At 40.3% G+C, this 17,049-nt stretch overlaps 1 protein-coding gene across 5 annotated transcripts in view; it reads left to right on the top strand.

Annotated features, from left to right (window-relative positions):
* The window catches only part of CTTNBP2 (cortactin binding protein 2), a 161,731-nt gene that overhangs the window by 114,734 nt on the left and 29,948 nt on the right, over nt 1-17,049 (top strand). For all 5 annotated transcript variants that reach the window (XM_055283789.2, XM_055283787.2, XM_055283792.2 and 2 more), the window contains 4 exons: nt 465-560; nt 2,119-2,198; nt 12,669-12,755; nt 12,837-12,936. In XM_055283789.2, the coding sequence (XP_055139764.1) occupies nt 465-560; nt 2,119-2,198; nt 12,669-12,755; nt 12,837-12,936 (363 nt within the window). The remainder of the gene's footprint in view (nt 1-464; nt 561-2,118; nt 2,199-12,668; nt 12,756-12,836; nt 12,937-17,049) is intronic.

Here is a 17,049-nt window from a genome sequence, read left to right as displayed (position 1 = left end):
AAATTATCTTTTTTTTTTTTTTTCTGGAATCTAAAATTTTGCTGGAAAGAGGCTCAGGGACCAGATCATAAATGATCTCGTATCTCATCCAAAGTGCTCAGGCTTTGAGAAACAAGCATTGGAAGAACACTGAAACAGTTTTAGATTATGGACAGCTTTGTTCTTGAGAGCTTAACCCTAGAAATATTTGAGTGGATATATTTGCTTTCTAGATCTCTCCCTGAATCCCTCCTATGGGCTGCTTTGGAGAAGTCTGTAGATTGAAAGCCTTCCTTTCAACCTTCAACAAGAATTTCATTAGGGAGCTAACCCCTTGTGTGGCCCTATGTGTGTTCTGTACATGCCTTTGACAATTTAAGCTCTGAATTCCTTAGGGTTCTCACAGAGGAGAGCATATGTTTACCCTTGTGAGAAAAACCATTCATAAGCTGCCCTTGACATTTTATTTCATTTTTTGGAACCAGGAAATGTGCCATGGTCAGTGGGTCAGAGCTTCACGCAGTCCCCGTGGGACTTTATGAGGAAGAATAAGGCAGAGCACATCACTGTGCTTTTGTCAGGTAAGGATGTCCCTAACTAAGGTGACGTTTAAAGAGTGTTTGCTTCATGGCTGCCTCAGAGCACCAGTTCTTAAATCTTCACATTTCATCCCATGTCTTCCAGCCACACACATGTGACTTCCACCACTAGATAATTAGACATTTTTTAAAATGTTTGATTAAGGGGAGGAAAACTCAAAAGCTATGTTCTTGACACCCATGGTGATGTCTGTCTGGATCATTGATTCCTGTCATAATGATTGCATCACTCATTGGAAATAAACCAGAGGCCAAACTGGCATGCTGATAAGAGAGTGACAGAGACTGTGTTAAAAGAGAAATGTCTTGCTGGGCACGGTGGCTCATGCCTGTAATCCCAGCACTTTGGGAGGCCGAGGCCGAGGCGGGCGGATCACGAGGTCAGGAGATCGAGACCATCCTGGCTAACACGGTGAAACCCCGTCTCTACTAAAAATACAAAAAAAAAATTAGCTGGGCGTGGTGGCGGCTGCCTGTAGTCCCAGCTACTCGGGAGGCTGAGGCAGGAGAATGGCGTGAACCCGGGAGGCGGAGCTTGCAGTGAGCCAAGATCGCACCACTGCACTCCAGCCTGGGCAACAGAGTGAGACTCCATCTCAAAAAAAAAAAAAAAAAAAAAGAGAGAAATGTCTTTTTTTTTTTTTTTTTTTTTTTTACTGTGCTTAATAATGCTTAATGTGATTATTATAATGGTACAGGCTAATGTTTAGTGGGCACCTGCTATGTGCTACACCCTGTTGTTTATAGCATAAGTATCAAATCATTTAATTCTCATAACCCAATGAGACATGCATTTCTGCTTATCCCTATTTTATATCCAAGGAAATTGAGGCTCTGAGAGATTGATATTCTTGCCTAAGGTCATGCTGCCACTAAGTGGTATAGGAATACTCAATTTCTCAGCCCTTGATGCTAAACAGCTATGGATTTCATCGTGTATTTCCCAAACTTGGGAATGGAGTCTGAAAATTCAATCTTAACTAATAAAGATTTATTTAATTACTTGAACTGGACTTACTGAAGTTTAAAGAAAAGTGTGAGGCCACCCCAGAAAATTGCTTTAGGCCCAATGTATTGAGAGAATGGCAGAACTCGCGGGGAGGGGTGGCGAGTATTACCAATGGACCTAACAGTGGCCAAGGCTAAAGCTTTCTGAGGACTGCAATGATCTATGATAACTTTTACTTATGAACTGTAAAACATTGAGCCCAGCAATCAGCAGATACTGGGCACAATGTTTGGGCTGGGATGGGGAGGCCCTGGCTGTGGTTGCTGGGAGGTAGGCGGGCATCCCAGGGGGTGGGGGAAGGAGCAGCTGGGAGCTCTTGGGAGGTCAGGAGCAGTGGCAGTTTATCAGCCAGAACAAAGTGTGACGATATTTTCACAACAGAAAGGCACACTGGTGCCTCCTGGCCAAATGTCAGCTCTGCCTACATAAGTCAACAAACACATTTATCTTTTATGACAGATTCTGTTGTGTTTTGATCATTTATATTTAACAAGGGAGTGCCCATTTTTCTTCGTCTGCCCTTTCCTACAGGTCCTCAAGAAGGCTGCCTCAGTAGTGTGACTTATGCCTCCATGATCCCTCTCCAGATGATGCAGAACTACCTCAGGCTGGTAGGTGGACACTGCTGGGTGGAGGCCTGTGTTTCCCATCCCTGCCACTGGAAAATTGGGTGGCCCATTTTTATGTTTAAAGGAGGAGTGCAAGCTCCCCCACCCTGTGCTCTGACACCGTTACCTTCCCCACCAGCCCCCTCCCTGGCAGGCTGCCCGTTACGTAGTCTGGATTTCTGTCACTGTCATCCAGGTATCTAATGCCTGGATCCAGAGACCACCTGTGACCTGTGAAATATCATAATTTGGGCAGGAGCAGGATGTCTTCCCTTAACAAGGACTTGATGTCAAGTAAATGATGATCAATATGGAAGGGAATGGCCACAAATATCAAGATGCCTTACTATAAACTTTTATAATTTAAAATTGAGTAAAGATGCTAGCATTAGTGAGAAGGTTAATTTGGCCACTTTAATGGAAACCAAATAATTACAGCTTAAACAGGTTGGAAGTTTATTTTTCTCAAACATGTAAGTTCCAGCAGGTGAGAGGCCTGGGGAGGGAGAAGTGTCAGGGTGACCTCCCCAGGATCTCAGCACCCTTTCTCCCTGCTCCACTCTTCGCCGGGCTGTTGTCTGTGTTGCTTGGTCAAAGGTAGTCACCACTCCCACTCCTGCTTCCTAGCTGGAAAGAGAGAGCCTGGAGGGCAAGCCTTTCCTTTCAGAGGAATTGCACATGTCATTCCTGCCCATATCCCATTCAGCAGAACTTAAGACACCTGTCGGTGCCTAGCTGGGAAGTGGAGCCTTTTGCTGGGCAATTGTGCACCTACCTAAAACCAGGTGGTCTGTTACTAAAAGGAAGAAGAAGAATATGATCATTAAAAGAAAGTAGCAAATTATAAATGTAAAATGGATAAATGTAATGCTTTGCATTCATTAAATACTTATTACTTGCCAGGCAATATGCCAAATGCTGTTATGACTTATTTTATTTATTCTTCAAAACATCCCTATGAGATAATTTCATCCATTTTATAGATGGGGAAACTGAACAGAGAGAGGTAAAATGCTCAAAGTCATGCATCTAGTAAGTGATGAAGCCAGAATTGTGCAAGTCTCTGATGTGTATGAGATCTATCTAAAACTAATACTACTGGTATAAAACATTAAACAATAATTTTGCTCTGTGCCTTAATTTAGATGACTTTTTTAAATAAATGAGTTGGAACTATGACCCTTGAAAAAAGTTGTTTCCATAGACTGTGAATTGATGCCTTTGTCTTCACCCCTTATGAAAAGAAGTATTCAAAACCATTCCATTGATCATCTAGCCAGGCTCAAAGTTAGGATTAGCTTTTGTACCAGCAGCCACAGTAGCAGAGAAACATTCAAAGCCTCACAATGTAGAAAAGGTGGATTCTCCTGAATCTGTTACTTTCACTTCTTTGCTTTCCTCTTTGTCCCCCTTCCTAAAAGCATGAAAGTATGCCTGTGATGGGAAGGAGATCTATATCATTACTTGGCTTAAGTGAAGGTAGAAGGGTGTGATCAACTGGTTTTCAGGAATGTTAGCCTCAGGCTCTCAGTAGAATCAGCTGGTAGAACCACTCCCTTCTCTCCCCTTCCCCCTTGTCAGCTTCTCCATACAAGGCAAGGTTCTGACCCAGGGCTTTTCCTTCATCCCTTAAGATGATAAAACATAACTGCAAATTAGCGTTGACTAGCAAATCTGTAAAATGAAATGTCTACTAGTCACATTATATGTAAAATATTCCAAGTACACTTATGTATGTGTCTCCTTATACATAAGACATAATTTCACTACCAGTTAACAGCAAATCAGAGACCAAACACTGTTGTTTCTATTCTGAATTCAGTGAGTGTACATAAAAGACTTTTTTAATCCAACAATTAACTCTTGAATGAATATAATAAAAATGTATCACTTGTTTCAGCAGTCACTGCAAAATTTAAAGTGACTGAGACAACAATATATCGTAATGGTTGTGAATGTTTTCTCTTCCATAAACAATTATAAGCCCCTTAGGAGCATAGGCCCTGTGTTACGCATTTTTGTGTCCTGTTACCTCAATTGCTTCCCAACTGTTTATTGAGAGCCTCTTCAATGCAGGTAATGTTTTAGAAACTGAGGATAGAGCTATGTATAAGACACATTCCCTGGCCTCATAGAGTTTACCTTCTAGTGGTAAAGAAGGCAGATTAAAAAAAAATCAAATGAATAAATGCATATGTAATGTGATGACCAGCACTAACACAAGCGTGAAGAAAAATAAAGCAGACAAGGAGATAAAGAGTGGGTGGAAGAGGAGGCAGAAAGCACTATTTTTAGATGGAGTTATCAGCAGAGATCTTACTATAGTGATATTTGGACTAAAAAACAGATGAAATGAAGGGAGTTGCCTTGTGGAGGGTGTTTGAGGTACAGGGAACCACAGATACAAATGTATCTAGGTTGACAGTGAAGTCTGGGAAATGATCGGAAACCAGATCATGCAGGAATATGGCAAAAAGTTTGAATTTTACTCCAAGTGGATAGGAAGCCCCTGGGGGAATTTGAGCCAGAGAATGGCATAGCTTCTCAGTTCCACAAATCACTACAGGCACATTGATGTGTGTTGAGTTGTTGGAAATCTGTACAGTAGATATACAAATGTAGTAATAGTTGACTTTGTTTACCTTCAACTTTTATTTTACGTTCTGGGGTACATGTGCAGGTTTATTAAATAAGTAAACGTGTGCCATGGTGGTTTGCTACACAGATCATCCCATCACCTAGATATTAAGCCCAGCATCCGTTAGATATTCTTCCTGATGCTCTCCCTCCCCCCAGCCCCCACCGTGACAGGCCCCAGTGTATGTTGTTCCACCCCCTCCACCATGTGTTCATGTGTTCTCCTCATTCAGCTCCCACTTATAAGTGAGAACATGGGGTGTTTGGTTTTCTGCTCCTGCATTAGTTTGCAGAGGATTATGTCTTCCAGCTCCGTTCATGTGCCTGCAAAGAACATGATCTCATTCCTTTTTATCGTTGCTTAATATTCCATGGTGTATACGTACCACATTTTCTTTATCCAGTCTATAACTGATGGTCATTTAGATTGATTCCGTGTCATTGCTATTATCCATAGTCTTGCAGCTAACATACGTATGCATGTATCTTTGTAATAGAATGATTTATATTCCTTTGAGTGTATACCCAGTAATGGGATTGCTGGGTCAAATGATATTTCTGCCTCTAGAAAGAAATGAGGAGTCGCCACACTGTCTTTCACAGTGGTTGGATTTACACCTCCACCTACAGTGTAAAAGTGTTCCTTTTTCTCCACAACCTTGCCAGCATCTGTTATCTCTGGACTTTTTAATAATCACCATTCTGACTGGCGTGAGATGGCATCTCACTGTGGTTTTGATTTGCATTTCTCTAATGATCAGTGATGTTGAGCTTTTTTTCACGTGTTTGTTGGCCACATGAATGTCCTTTTGAGAATTGTCTACCCATATCCTTTGCCCACTTTTTAATGGGTTTGTTTGTTTTCTTGTAAATTTGTTTAAGTTCCTTGTAGACTCTGGATATGAGACCTTTGTCAGATGGATAGATTGCAAAAATGTTCTCCCGTTCTGTAGGTTGTCTGTTCACTCTGATGATAGTTGCTTTTGAATAGCTAACTTTGTATTGAGCATTTATTATACACCAACCTCTGTTCTAAATATATGGATAATCTCATTTAATCTTTCTATGAGATAGATACTCCATACAAGTTACATTTTACAGGTAAATAAACAAAGACTCAAAGTAATTTACCCAGCGTCTTCAGCAATTAAGTGGTGGGACCCAGGAAGTTGAAACTAGCCTTTCTGCCTACTCATGCATGTAATCATAGTTTATTAGCCTAGGTTATTAGCCTATTGATTAAGCATTGCAGTACCAGTCATTACTATGTATGCAAATATATAAAATGCATGTGTTAAAACCCTTACACAGAAAACCACATGTAGTGAAGACTTTAAATCAGGATTCTGTTTCTGTTTCTGTTTTTTAAAATGATGTTATTTTTAAATACTTTTATTGTTAAAAATAATACAAGTACATTTTAAATCTCCACCCTTGATTTAATACGGGAAATATTCAACCCAATTGAGTTTTGAATCATTAGTAATTTATTGTAATTGTTGAATTTTTTGCATTAACTTAAACATTTCTTTGAGCCAGTTGCAATTTTTGTTAGGTTATTTGAAACCTCGTGTTTTAATAATTCAGTGACTATGAATAATTATGATATTAGAAAAAATGCTGGAGTTCGATCATCTTGATCCGAGCGCTTCTTTAAAATTAAGACTCTGAATGTCCAGTATGGGATCCTTGAGATTCTTCTACCCGTTTTTCATTCACTCCAATATGTGCCATGCCAGTCACTGAGAATCATCACTAGGAGAGCCTAGTTATTCTCCTTACATTCCCAAAATAAGTTTGCTACTTTCCCATAAAAATAAGGTTGTAAGTGATAGTTATGTGTCTAAGTCATCCTACAACCCTGGTAGCCTGATCTTTCTCAGGAAAGGGAGGAGCAAGCCTGGGTGAGGTCCTAGTGAAAGTGGGAAGCAGCCAGTTGCCTGATATGAGGAAGAGGTGGCTCTGCCACCAGTGGAACATTTGGCTTCCACAGCAGTAGTGGAAGAGGATCCTGGGCAGTAAATATCAGCCCAGAAAAGGTCTAAAGCAGAAAACCTTCATGAATTCCAGAGGCTGGCTGAAAAGGGAGCAGTTATGTCTAAAAGTTCCATCTTATAGTTTTATGTTTTTAAAATAGCTGTAATACCCAAATTATTATGTCTGTATCAATAAATGGGGACCTGTCTGTATTTGAAGTTAGTAACCCAGTCTGCTATGTATGTGAACTGTAATTTCTCTTAAATTCCTATTACTCTTATACCTATTCTTTAAAAGGGACCTCAATAAATGATTAAAATGCTCTCTACCGTGAAGAACTCCAGTTTTTTGTATTCCAAATGCTGGATGTACCAATATTGTTTGAGGAAATTTTATGTTAATGAATAGGCCATAATTGTGCTATCGGTGGCTCTAAAGTCACAAGTAAATTAGTTATTTAAAATCAGGCGTCAGATATGGGTGGAATGGAATTTGTAGCTATAAAACATGTGATTTTAACGATCCCAATTTTATTGGCTCCATAATGCCCTTTTATTTTTCTTTTTTGTTTAGTCAGCACAAGCTGGCCTAGAACTGTCTCTGGACAGAAGCTTCTTTTCCTCAGACTATGTGTGACAAGTGAAACTGCAAACAAAACTTGGAATTTATTGCTTTAAAATGCCACAGCTCTGCAAACACATTACAGGTGCCACATCAACAGTAGTGGAGATCACAGCTCTTCTGGTAAACCCCATTCTGCAGGAGAGCATTGTGGAGCGAAAAAAATAGAGACGCATGGTCCATTGTTGAGGTCACTTGTTTCCATTTAATCCAGAATCTGTTTGGCTCACAAAGCACTAATTGACATGTGATGAGCTTCCTGAATAGTCTGTGAAGACACAAGAATAAAAGGGATTGGTACCAATTGTGATAATGAGGCCAGTGTCCCTTTATCAATAAGCAGAAATGTCACACTATAAATGTGCACTTAGGGGATAATTCTGGTAACTACAATTAAGACTGTAATTTTAAAAGTTGTGTTTGATCTTGTTCAAAGAACAGATCTCCTTTCAATACAATTAGAATATTTATACCCCTCTTTCCCCAAAAGATCTGCCTATGTATCTATCTTTAGAGCCCTCTGCTGGAAGCATGGAGTATATATATTCATTATACCCAAGATCTTGATATTTGGAGAAATATAATATGATAACTTCAAAACAATATGTAATGTCTTAGCAAAGCTTTGCATGTTTGCCCCGGTTCTGATAGAGTAACAGGTTCCCAGTAATTAAGGTATTTTTTTGTTGTTGTTCAGAATTTAAATGGTAGCCAACATGACTCTATCATTTGATAACAGAATACCATTTACAAAAAATTGGTAATACCCGAAATGAAGAGAAACCTACTAATGAAATGCATGCATTAAAATGTACGAATGACCTGGAAGTATTTGTTTTTCTCTTTACCTACCTAATTCATTTATTTATTTATATTTCTGCTTCATCCCATGAAGGACATTGGACTATGTAAATGCAAAGGGCTTACATCTAGTGAATGGCCTTTTCAATGAAATTTTAAATTGAATGTTTCTTGCATGTGTTTCCTAAAAACCTACAGTCTGAGAACAAATGAAGTGTTGCAACTAAAGACAGCTTCTTTATGAAGTTGGATCTCTTTATGCTATTTGATTTCAAAATTTATCTTAAGAAAGTGTCGGCAGTTTGACAGGATGGCCATAATGAATAGAGCACTCTTGTTTTCAGAAGTGAGACAAGATTAAATAGCCACGCTAGTTGAAAATCTCCGGGGTAAATCTTGAAAATCTTTAGTCTGTTTATTTTCAGTAAATCTTAAAAATCGGTATCCTGTTTCAATGGTATGAAATGATACATTACTTGTGAAAAAAAATTCTACCCAATAAATCATAGCAATTTGGGATTAATTTGGAAAGCTCGAGAGCTCTGGTTTAAAATTTCACCTGGCTAGCAAATTGTGTACCTAATAGACAATTTCCCACTAAAGTACTTTGGAAAATTGACAAAACCTCAGTCACAGAAAAATAGAACTGAGGTCTCTCTCTTTCAAGAATCTGGAAGCATTTTCTACTATCATTAAGACTAATAAAGTATTAGGCCCACTTATGTGAGGCTTACCTGAAATTAGGTAGGAAATCATTATCATCCTTCCCCTACCATCTTCCTGGTGATTAAAAAAAAAAAAAAAAAAAAAAGATTTATACCAGTTAGAAAATTGGGCGTTTATCCTTTACCGCGTAGTCTCTGCCTTTTGCAGCACTATGATATTCTCCTCCACTCCCAGGAGGTCTTTCCACGTCCATCCGAAGACTGCGGGTCCTAGAAATACCTGGACGAAAAGTTGGTGGGGATTAGTGAGACTGTGCTACATCCCAGGTGGTGGATTCTCCATAAGCACTCAGCAGGGATGGAGACAGGAGCTGCTGAGCTGCGGCGCTTCCTGGAACTGTGATTTATCTTTATGCATTGTCTGCTGTGTTGGACAGTAGGAGTTCATTCCACTGCAGCCATTGCTAGACCCAGGAGTTTAACCAGCAACTGCAGACACCAAGTTTTCATCCACCCACTGACCCAAGAAGGAGATTCAGCCACCCAATTTGTGGACAGCCAGTGAAGCCAGTGGTGGTCCACACATCCTGCTTTCTTGCAGAATTCTTCCTCTGGTTTCATAGTACATAAACGAATAATAACAAATTAACCGTATACCTCTGGAAGAATGCTGCAGAACAGTTTTCAGTCTGCAAACTCAGGGAAGAACACGCCCTTAAAATTATTTGCTAATGTCTTAGTCCATTCAGGCTGCTGAAACGAAATATCATAGACTGGGTGGCTTATAAACAACAGAAATGTATTTCTCACAGTTCCAGGATGTGGAAAGTTCAAGATCAGGGGGCCAGCAGACTCAGTGTCTGGTTAGGGCCTGTTTCCTAGTTCACAGATGGCACCTTCTCATTCAATCCTCAAATGGTGAAAGGGGAAAGGGGTTCCCCTTAGCCTCGTTTATAAGGGCACTAATCCCTCCTAACAACCCCAACTCCTAATACAATCACCTTGGGGGTTAGAATTTCAGTATATGAATTGGGGCCAGGGGAAGCAAGACAGAATTGGGGCCAGGGGAAGCAAGACCACAGCAACTAGGAAAAACAGAAAAAGTTTGAAAAATTATGGTCTTTGTCTACAGAATGCAAGGTGGTAGACTATGAAAGCAGGGCAAGAAAGTCATAGTAGAATCTGGGCTTAGATTACAAGGAAAAGTTTTAGAAAGGAAATGGGTGAGGTAAGGAACTACAAGAACAATTGAAAATGCAATGGCATAAAGTTGCACTTGACTACAGAGAACAGAAGTGAGATCGTGAATATTCTTTTGCTTGTTGTGCAAGACTAACTTGAGCTCTCTCAATGCAAAAGAAGACAGAGCTATAATGATGAGATAAGATGACAGATACAGAAAACAGAGAACTTAAGCATTATAGGTGTTCATTGTAGTTAAAGAGAACTAGAAGAGGAGAAATTACCAAAAAATTGGACAAAAATGTCCTAATCCAAAAAAATTATGACTATGCATATCAAAAGGACTTACCATGTTCCATTTAAGATTGGGAGAAAGAGGCTATAACTAGACATATCTGGGCAACATTTTTTAATGATAAGTACAATCTGTATATCGCCCAGGCTTCCCCATCTCATAAGTATAAATGAAAACATATTATCCTTCAATAATTATTATTTAATAATTACCCCAGCAGACTTATGGCCCCATTGCCTTACTGCGTAGAGGCAGAACCTCAGCAGCACTTTCTAGGGTATTCTTTCCTGTGTCTAGGGGGAAGTTCCTACTCCAGGTTTGGTCCTTGCCTACACCTTCATCGTAAGCCTTTTATTGAAGGTGTACTAATAATTGAATAGTATTCCAACTCAGAGAATATTACTGGAGGCTACCAGACATGATGTCTTTCAGAGCCTAAAACCCAGTCCCAAGCCCAACATCAAGGAGCCCCTTAAAGGACCACCGCCCTCTTAGCTCATGGTCTGAATCCTGATGGTCATGCCTGGCTTTCCTCCACTTCCCAGAAGTGCTCACCAACCTTCCTTAGTCTCCTTAGAAGTCAAACCTCATGTCTTTTTTTTTTTTTTTTCCCTTGAGACAGAGTCTCACTCTGTTTCCCAGGCTGGGGTGCAGTAGCACGATCTTGGCTCACTGCAGCCTCCACCTCCCAGGTTCAAGCAATTCTCCTGCCTCAGCCTCCCAAGTAGCTGGTATTACAGGCGCCCACCACCACACCTGGCTAATTTTTGTATTTTTAGTGGAGATGGGGTTTCACCATATTTGCCAGGCTAGTCTTGAACTCCTGACCTCAAGTGATCCTCCCGCCTTGGCCTCCCAAAGTGCTGGGATTAAAGGCGTGAGCCGCCATGCCTGGCCCAAAGCTCAAGTCTTAAAGGCCTAGGGTAAGGAAAAAGTTAGCTAATCTCTTATGCTAAGAGCTTTTCTTCAAGCCTTCCTTTTATATCCCACAATCTGCCTCCCTGTAATGATGGACTGGAGCATTTTTACTATCCTGCCAGAAGTACATCCCAGCTACCATAAAGAATGGGCCTTTTCCTGTGATCTCAAAGGGACAACCTCATCAGAGTACAAGAGAGAGACAACATAGAGATATACACACATGTTCTTACGTTGTCCTGTTCTAGATTATAGAGAGAACAAACTCAAAACTTCTCTAAGTCTGGGTGGCTCAGTGTTCACATGTGAGCAATACCAACTGGATCAGTTAGGTTGGAGCCTTACCTGTCCAAGTCCTTTCCTGCAAGACCATGCTGCAAGACCAGCTTTCCATTAAGAAAGCTTCTCCCAAGCATGTGTGCTGGGCAGGGGGCAGGGGTGTCAGCCCTGGGATGACAGAAGTGGGAGGCTGACTTTCCTCTCTACATTTTTCTCAAGACATCGCTGCCTTTGCCCTGTGTAGATGATAATTGCCTTTCCATCCAAGTGCATGCTGAATCTCCATGTTCTCAGGTGAGGTATCCTTATACACAAGGATAAAGTTAAAAAAAAAAAAAAAAAAAAAGCATCCAGGCAGGAGATTTTCTTTTTGACAAAGCAAAAGTAATCCATCTCTACCTAGATTTCTTTAAAACACCAAATTCCAGAATGGAATAATATATAAAGTTGATCTGAGTTTTATACTCATCAAAACATCTTTTACCTAAGAAGTCAACACAAAGACATTCTCTGATATACAACAGCTGTAAAAAGATTACACTCATGTACCCATCTTTTAAACATACACACACACACGCAGCCACTCTGCAAAGAAAAAACTGGAAGAAAACAAAAATATTTACAGTGACTGTGGGTGCTGACACTCAGTAATTTTTTGTTCTTCTTTATATTTACCAAAATTTCCGTAATGAAATGCATTACTGTTTTAACCACGAAAAAGCTAAATAAGCATTGACAAAATTCCACATAAAGAGCATTTGCAAAGGATAATATAGAAAAAGTTACAGAATTTCTGGAAGGGACAAAATGAACTTGGAACTGTGTTTCTCAGCTACCCTGCAGACCCTCGCTATAGAAAATAGAGGGAAAAATGTGTTTTTTTAATAAAGTGTCAGCTCTGCTAAGTACCCTTTGCCCATGTTTCACATTCAAATGAGAGTACACGTGTCCAATGAATAAAGTTAATCTCTAAAATATTGTTTTTAATCTTTTGAAAGTATGAGGACAATCAAAAAAGAATTCCACACCTGTGTACCACTTTGTTTCTCTCATCAATTTAGCATCTTCACCCTAGGTCTCTACTTGGTTTGTTAATAGGTTGAGCAATATCATAATGTCATTTTCCACGGCCCAGAAGGAAGCTTGCAAGACTACATAGTACATCAGCTTGCACTCTGCCTGAAGGTATTGATTATTGTGTATCATCTCCTTTTCTTTGAAAATTGGCAAGTGCGTAGAACTAATCACCCTATTTTCTTATCACAGCACAGACAAATGACTGCAGGATTCTCCTGTGAAATAGTGAGAGCTGAAGTAGATGCTGGTTTTTCCAAGGAACAGCTACTAGACCTGTTCATCAGTAGCGGTAAGAACATTTCAGCAAATTGCCTGTGATAACCTAAAGGCATGCTCTTCAATTATGCCATTAAGAGAAAATACACTGTGTTGCTTGGGGATACATTTAAGATAACTTTAATTATTCAGCAGCTGTGGGATAAACACTTGCAAAAATTATCTTCATGTGTATATTATTGCATTTGTTGAGCATCCTGCATTTTTTTCTTCTTTTTGTTATCTTTTGTTATTAATCATTAGTTGTTGCTAGCATACTGTCTTACTGGCACTAGTGGTATACCAAGGGAGGAGGTGGTAGGAGCAGGTTCACCTTAGCTGGACTAGGTATTGCATCTTTGATGCTGTTTAGAATTGCTGGAGCATGGTGGTGATACACAGCAGATTGACTTTTTAGTAAATTTTAGTACTCATAAATTCTCTACAACAAATACATCCCTTAGTGCTGCACCTGGGGCCAACCGCTTTCTCTGCCTCGCTCTTGCTATGCCATTGACTGGCACTTAGTGAAATACATCATGTGCACTAATTAACTCATTCAGTCTCCACAACAGCCCTATGCAAGTAGGTATCATTATTTCTACTTTCAAAGGTGGGGAAAGGGTCACAGAGAGGTCCAGTAGTTTGTCACAGCTATGTAGTAGCAGCACCAGGATTAAATGTATTTATTAATGTAATGTTATTAATGAGTTTTCAATCTTAGGTTCCAGGGTCTAATACCCCAAGTTTCATCACGGGTGGAATTAGCATAACCCTGCATTGCATACTGTAGAATAGCATAACTAGTGACTCTGACACAAAACTGAAATGGACCAGACTTTAGTCTCCTGGGGCTCAAAGCCACAGAGACCCCTGGGGAAGGCGCAAAGGAAGCAGTTGTAAGATCGGAGAAGGATAGGTTGAAATGCAAATTCAAAATCTCTGTTGGGGAGGGGTGCTTCTATATCTTGTGGCCAGGGCAAATGTAGACCAGGCTTAGGAAGATAGAAATTACCTATGCTTTTTTTTTTTTTTTTTTTTTAAGACAGGGTCACTGTGTCACCCAGGCTAGAGAGTACAGTGGCGTGATCTCAGCTCACTGCAGCATCGATTTCTGGGGCACAAGCTAAACTTCCACCTCAGCCTCCTGAGTAGGTAGGACTACAGGCACGCGCCAGCACTTCCAGCTAATTTGCGTGTGTGTGCATTTTTTGTAGACAAAGAGTTTGCCGTGTTGCTCAGGCTGGTCGTGAACTCCTGAGCTCAAACATTCTGCCTGCCTTGGGTCTCCCAAAGTGCTGGGATTACAGGCGTGAGCCACCGTGCCTAGCCAACACTTTCTAAGTCAACAGATGAATAGATAAAGAAAATATGATACATATACACAATGGAGTGCTATTCGGCCATAAAAAAAAGAATGAGATCTTGTCATTTGCAACAACACGGATGGAACTAGAGATCATTATGTTGCGTGAAATAAGCCAGGCACAGAAAGACAAACGTCGCAGGTTCTTAATTATTTGAGGGACCTAAAAATCAAAACAATTGAATTCATGGAGATAGAGGGTAGAAGGATGGTTACCAGAGGCAGAGAAGGGTAGTGTGGGGTGCTGGGGGGTAGGTGGGGGTGGTTAGTGGGTACTGAAAAAATAGAATGAATGAGACCTACTGTTTGATAATGACAATAGTCAGTAATAATTGTACCTATAGTCAGTAATAACTTAATTGTACATTGTAAAATAACTAGAAGAAGGTAATCGGATTGTTTGTAACACAAAGGATAAATGCTTGAGGGGATAAATATACCCCATTCTTCATGATGCGATTATTTCACGTCGAATGCCTGTATCAAAACACCTCATATACACACAAATATATACACCTACTATGTATCCACCATTTTTTAAAATTTTTTTAAAAAGAAATGAAATTATGAGGCAGGTTTAAGGAAGCACTGAGGATTTCACTGAGGATGCCACAAACCTAGAAGCACATTTTAGGGGCAGGAAAATTCCAGTAGAATCTGAATATCACTGGCTAGTACAGGCCAGTCTTGGGCTAGAACTTAGTGAAAGTTAGCTACAGAAAGCTGTTTTTTCTGATAATGTTACTGATCGTAGCTAACATTTTGTAAGCTCTTACTCTGGTAGGCCCTATTCTTTCTTTCTTTCTTTCTTTCTTTTTTTTTTGAGACAGTGTCTCACTCTGTCACCAGGGCTGGAGTGTGGTGGCGCGATCTCGGCTCACTGCAACCTCTGCCTCGCTGGTTCAAGCAATTCTCCTGCCTCAGCCTCCCGAGTAGCTGGGGCTACAGGCAGTATCCTTTGCTTTTCCACTCTGCATGTCTTTGCTCATGCTGCAGTTTCCACTAGAATTAAGGAGTAAACATGTCAATGCCTCTCATCCCACAGACACTATGGCTACCACGTGGCCGGTGTGATGCAGAGTAGTCTGTTATAGACTAGCGATTAAAATAGACACAGTCTCTGCCCTTCTGGAAACTATAGAAAAAGCCTCTGTCGAAATTCTTTAAGGACACCTCAAATGAAGCTTCTGTGATTCACTCCTTCTGGTAAACAGCAGTGGATTTTATTTATACTTCTGGGCTCTACCCAACTGTATGTCAAGGCAATGAGGGTATTATTTGGGGTTTTGCCTTGTCCCACACACATGTTATATGATGAGCTCCTTGAAGGCTAGCACTTTAACTTATTCTTCTCTTAGCTTGTATATAAATTGTCAATAATTATTTGTTGAATATATTGGTGAATTTTCTGATGCAAGAAATAGCATAGGCAAAGAAAAAGAGAATTCTTAGTTCAATTCAGGTGGTAGCAAGTAGAACTTGCTTAGAGTCGAGGTAGAAAAAAGTAAGATTAGGGAGACAGGCATTGATAAGGGATAGAGAGACGGGCATTGATAAGGGAGTCATTGATGACTAGGCACAGAGAATAATTTGGATTTTAAAAAATGAAGTGTTTGAACAATAGACTAAGGACAAAATACTCCACTCTAGGTTCAAGAAGGAAGAGTAGGAAATGGTATGTCGTCTCCAAATACAGAATAAAAATCCTTCTATACCCTTCATATCACATGACTGTGGTTTGGTAAGGAGGCTGCGAATGCATATTATAATTGGGTCAAATATTCCTCAGTGCAAGGTATGGAATTGGATTAGTAAGACAGATACTTTTTAAAATTGCAAATGATCGTAAGCAGTAAAGCAAAAAAGAAAATTCATACAGAAGGATTTTTATTCTGTATGTAGCTTAGTAACTTATAAGTATCAATATCTTTCTTCACTTTTTAATAATAAAACTATGATACAAATACAAGGTTCATCTGCTAAGACCTTGACTGCAGTTGCCCAAGTTAGCAAGGTGAGCATAATCACTTCCTGTCTGCCTCACTCCCCATATCTAGGCAGTCCCTAAGCTCTGTGGAATCTGCTTCCTCTGTCTCCTCCTCCTGCTCTCCATTCCCCCTATCACCTATTATTTCTTGTTCAAGGCATTGTAGAGGCCTCATCATTAACCTTTTGTATTTCCTCTGGTCTCAGTCCCTCCATGGGCCCTCCACAAGGCATCTGGGGGCTCACTGGAGGATATAAAACCATTCAGAGAGTTCCCTGCTGTTATACTCCCAAGGCTCCAGAATGAAAGCTAAAGCTCTCAGAATCTACACCAGGAACATTGTGGACAGGCCCCTCATCCTTGCCCTGCCGCAGTTCACCCTCATCTCCTAAAACCCACTCTACCTCCACCACCGTCTTCTCGGTAGGACCCATGCTGTGGGCTGGAGGCTGATGAAGACGTAGAGGAGAATTAGAATCAACAAGGACACCAGAGACTTCAGAGCAGTACAAGAGAACTCCTGCGAGCCACAGGGAAGGATCCATCGACAGGCATGGCGTCAGTTCTTTCACTGTGCAGAAAGCATGCAGCAGGGAATGATCCTTCAGTCAAGAGGCGATGGATGAGGCCACAGGGTAGAGAAGTCAGAGATCTGGATGGAGGAAAGGGGTTTTCTAGGCTGTTCCACTCAAGCGTTTAGAATAATGAGCATTATAGGGATTATCTATCAGCTACTCTCTTTTTTCACCAAAAACTGAAGTGATTAAATGGTAAGTACAATTGAAGAGTACACT

The sequence above is a fragment of the Symphalangus syndactylus genome, chromosome 6 (genome assembly GCF_028878055.3).
Source record: "Symphalangus syndactylus isolate Jambi chromosome 6, NHGRI_mSymSyn1-v2.1_pri, whole genome shotgun sequence".
Classification (NCBI taxonomy): Eukaryota; Metazoa; Chordata; class Mammalia; order Primates; family Hylobatidae; genus Symphalangus; species Symphalangus syndactylus.
The sequence above is the reverse complement of the archived record's forward strand: the minus strand, read 5'-3'. Positions and strand labels throughout refer to the sequence as shown.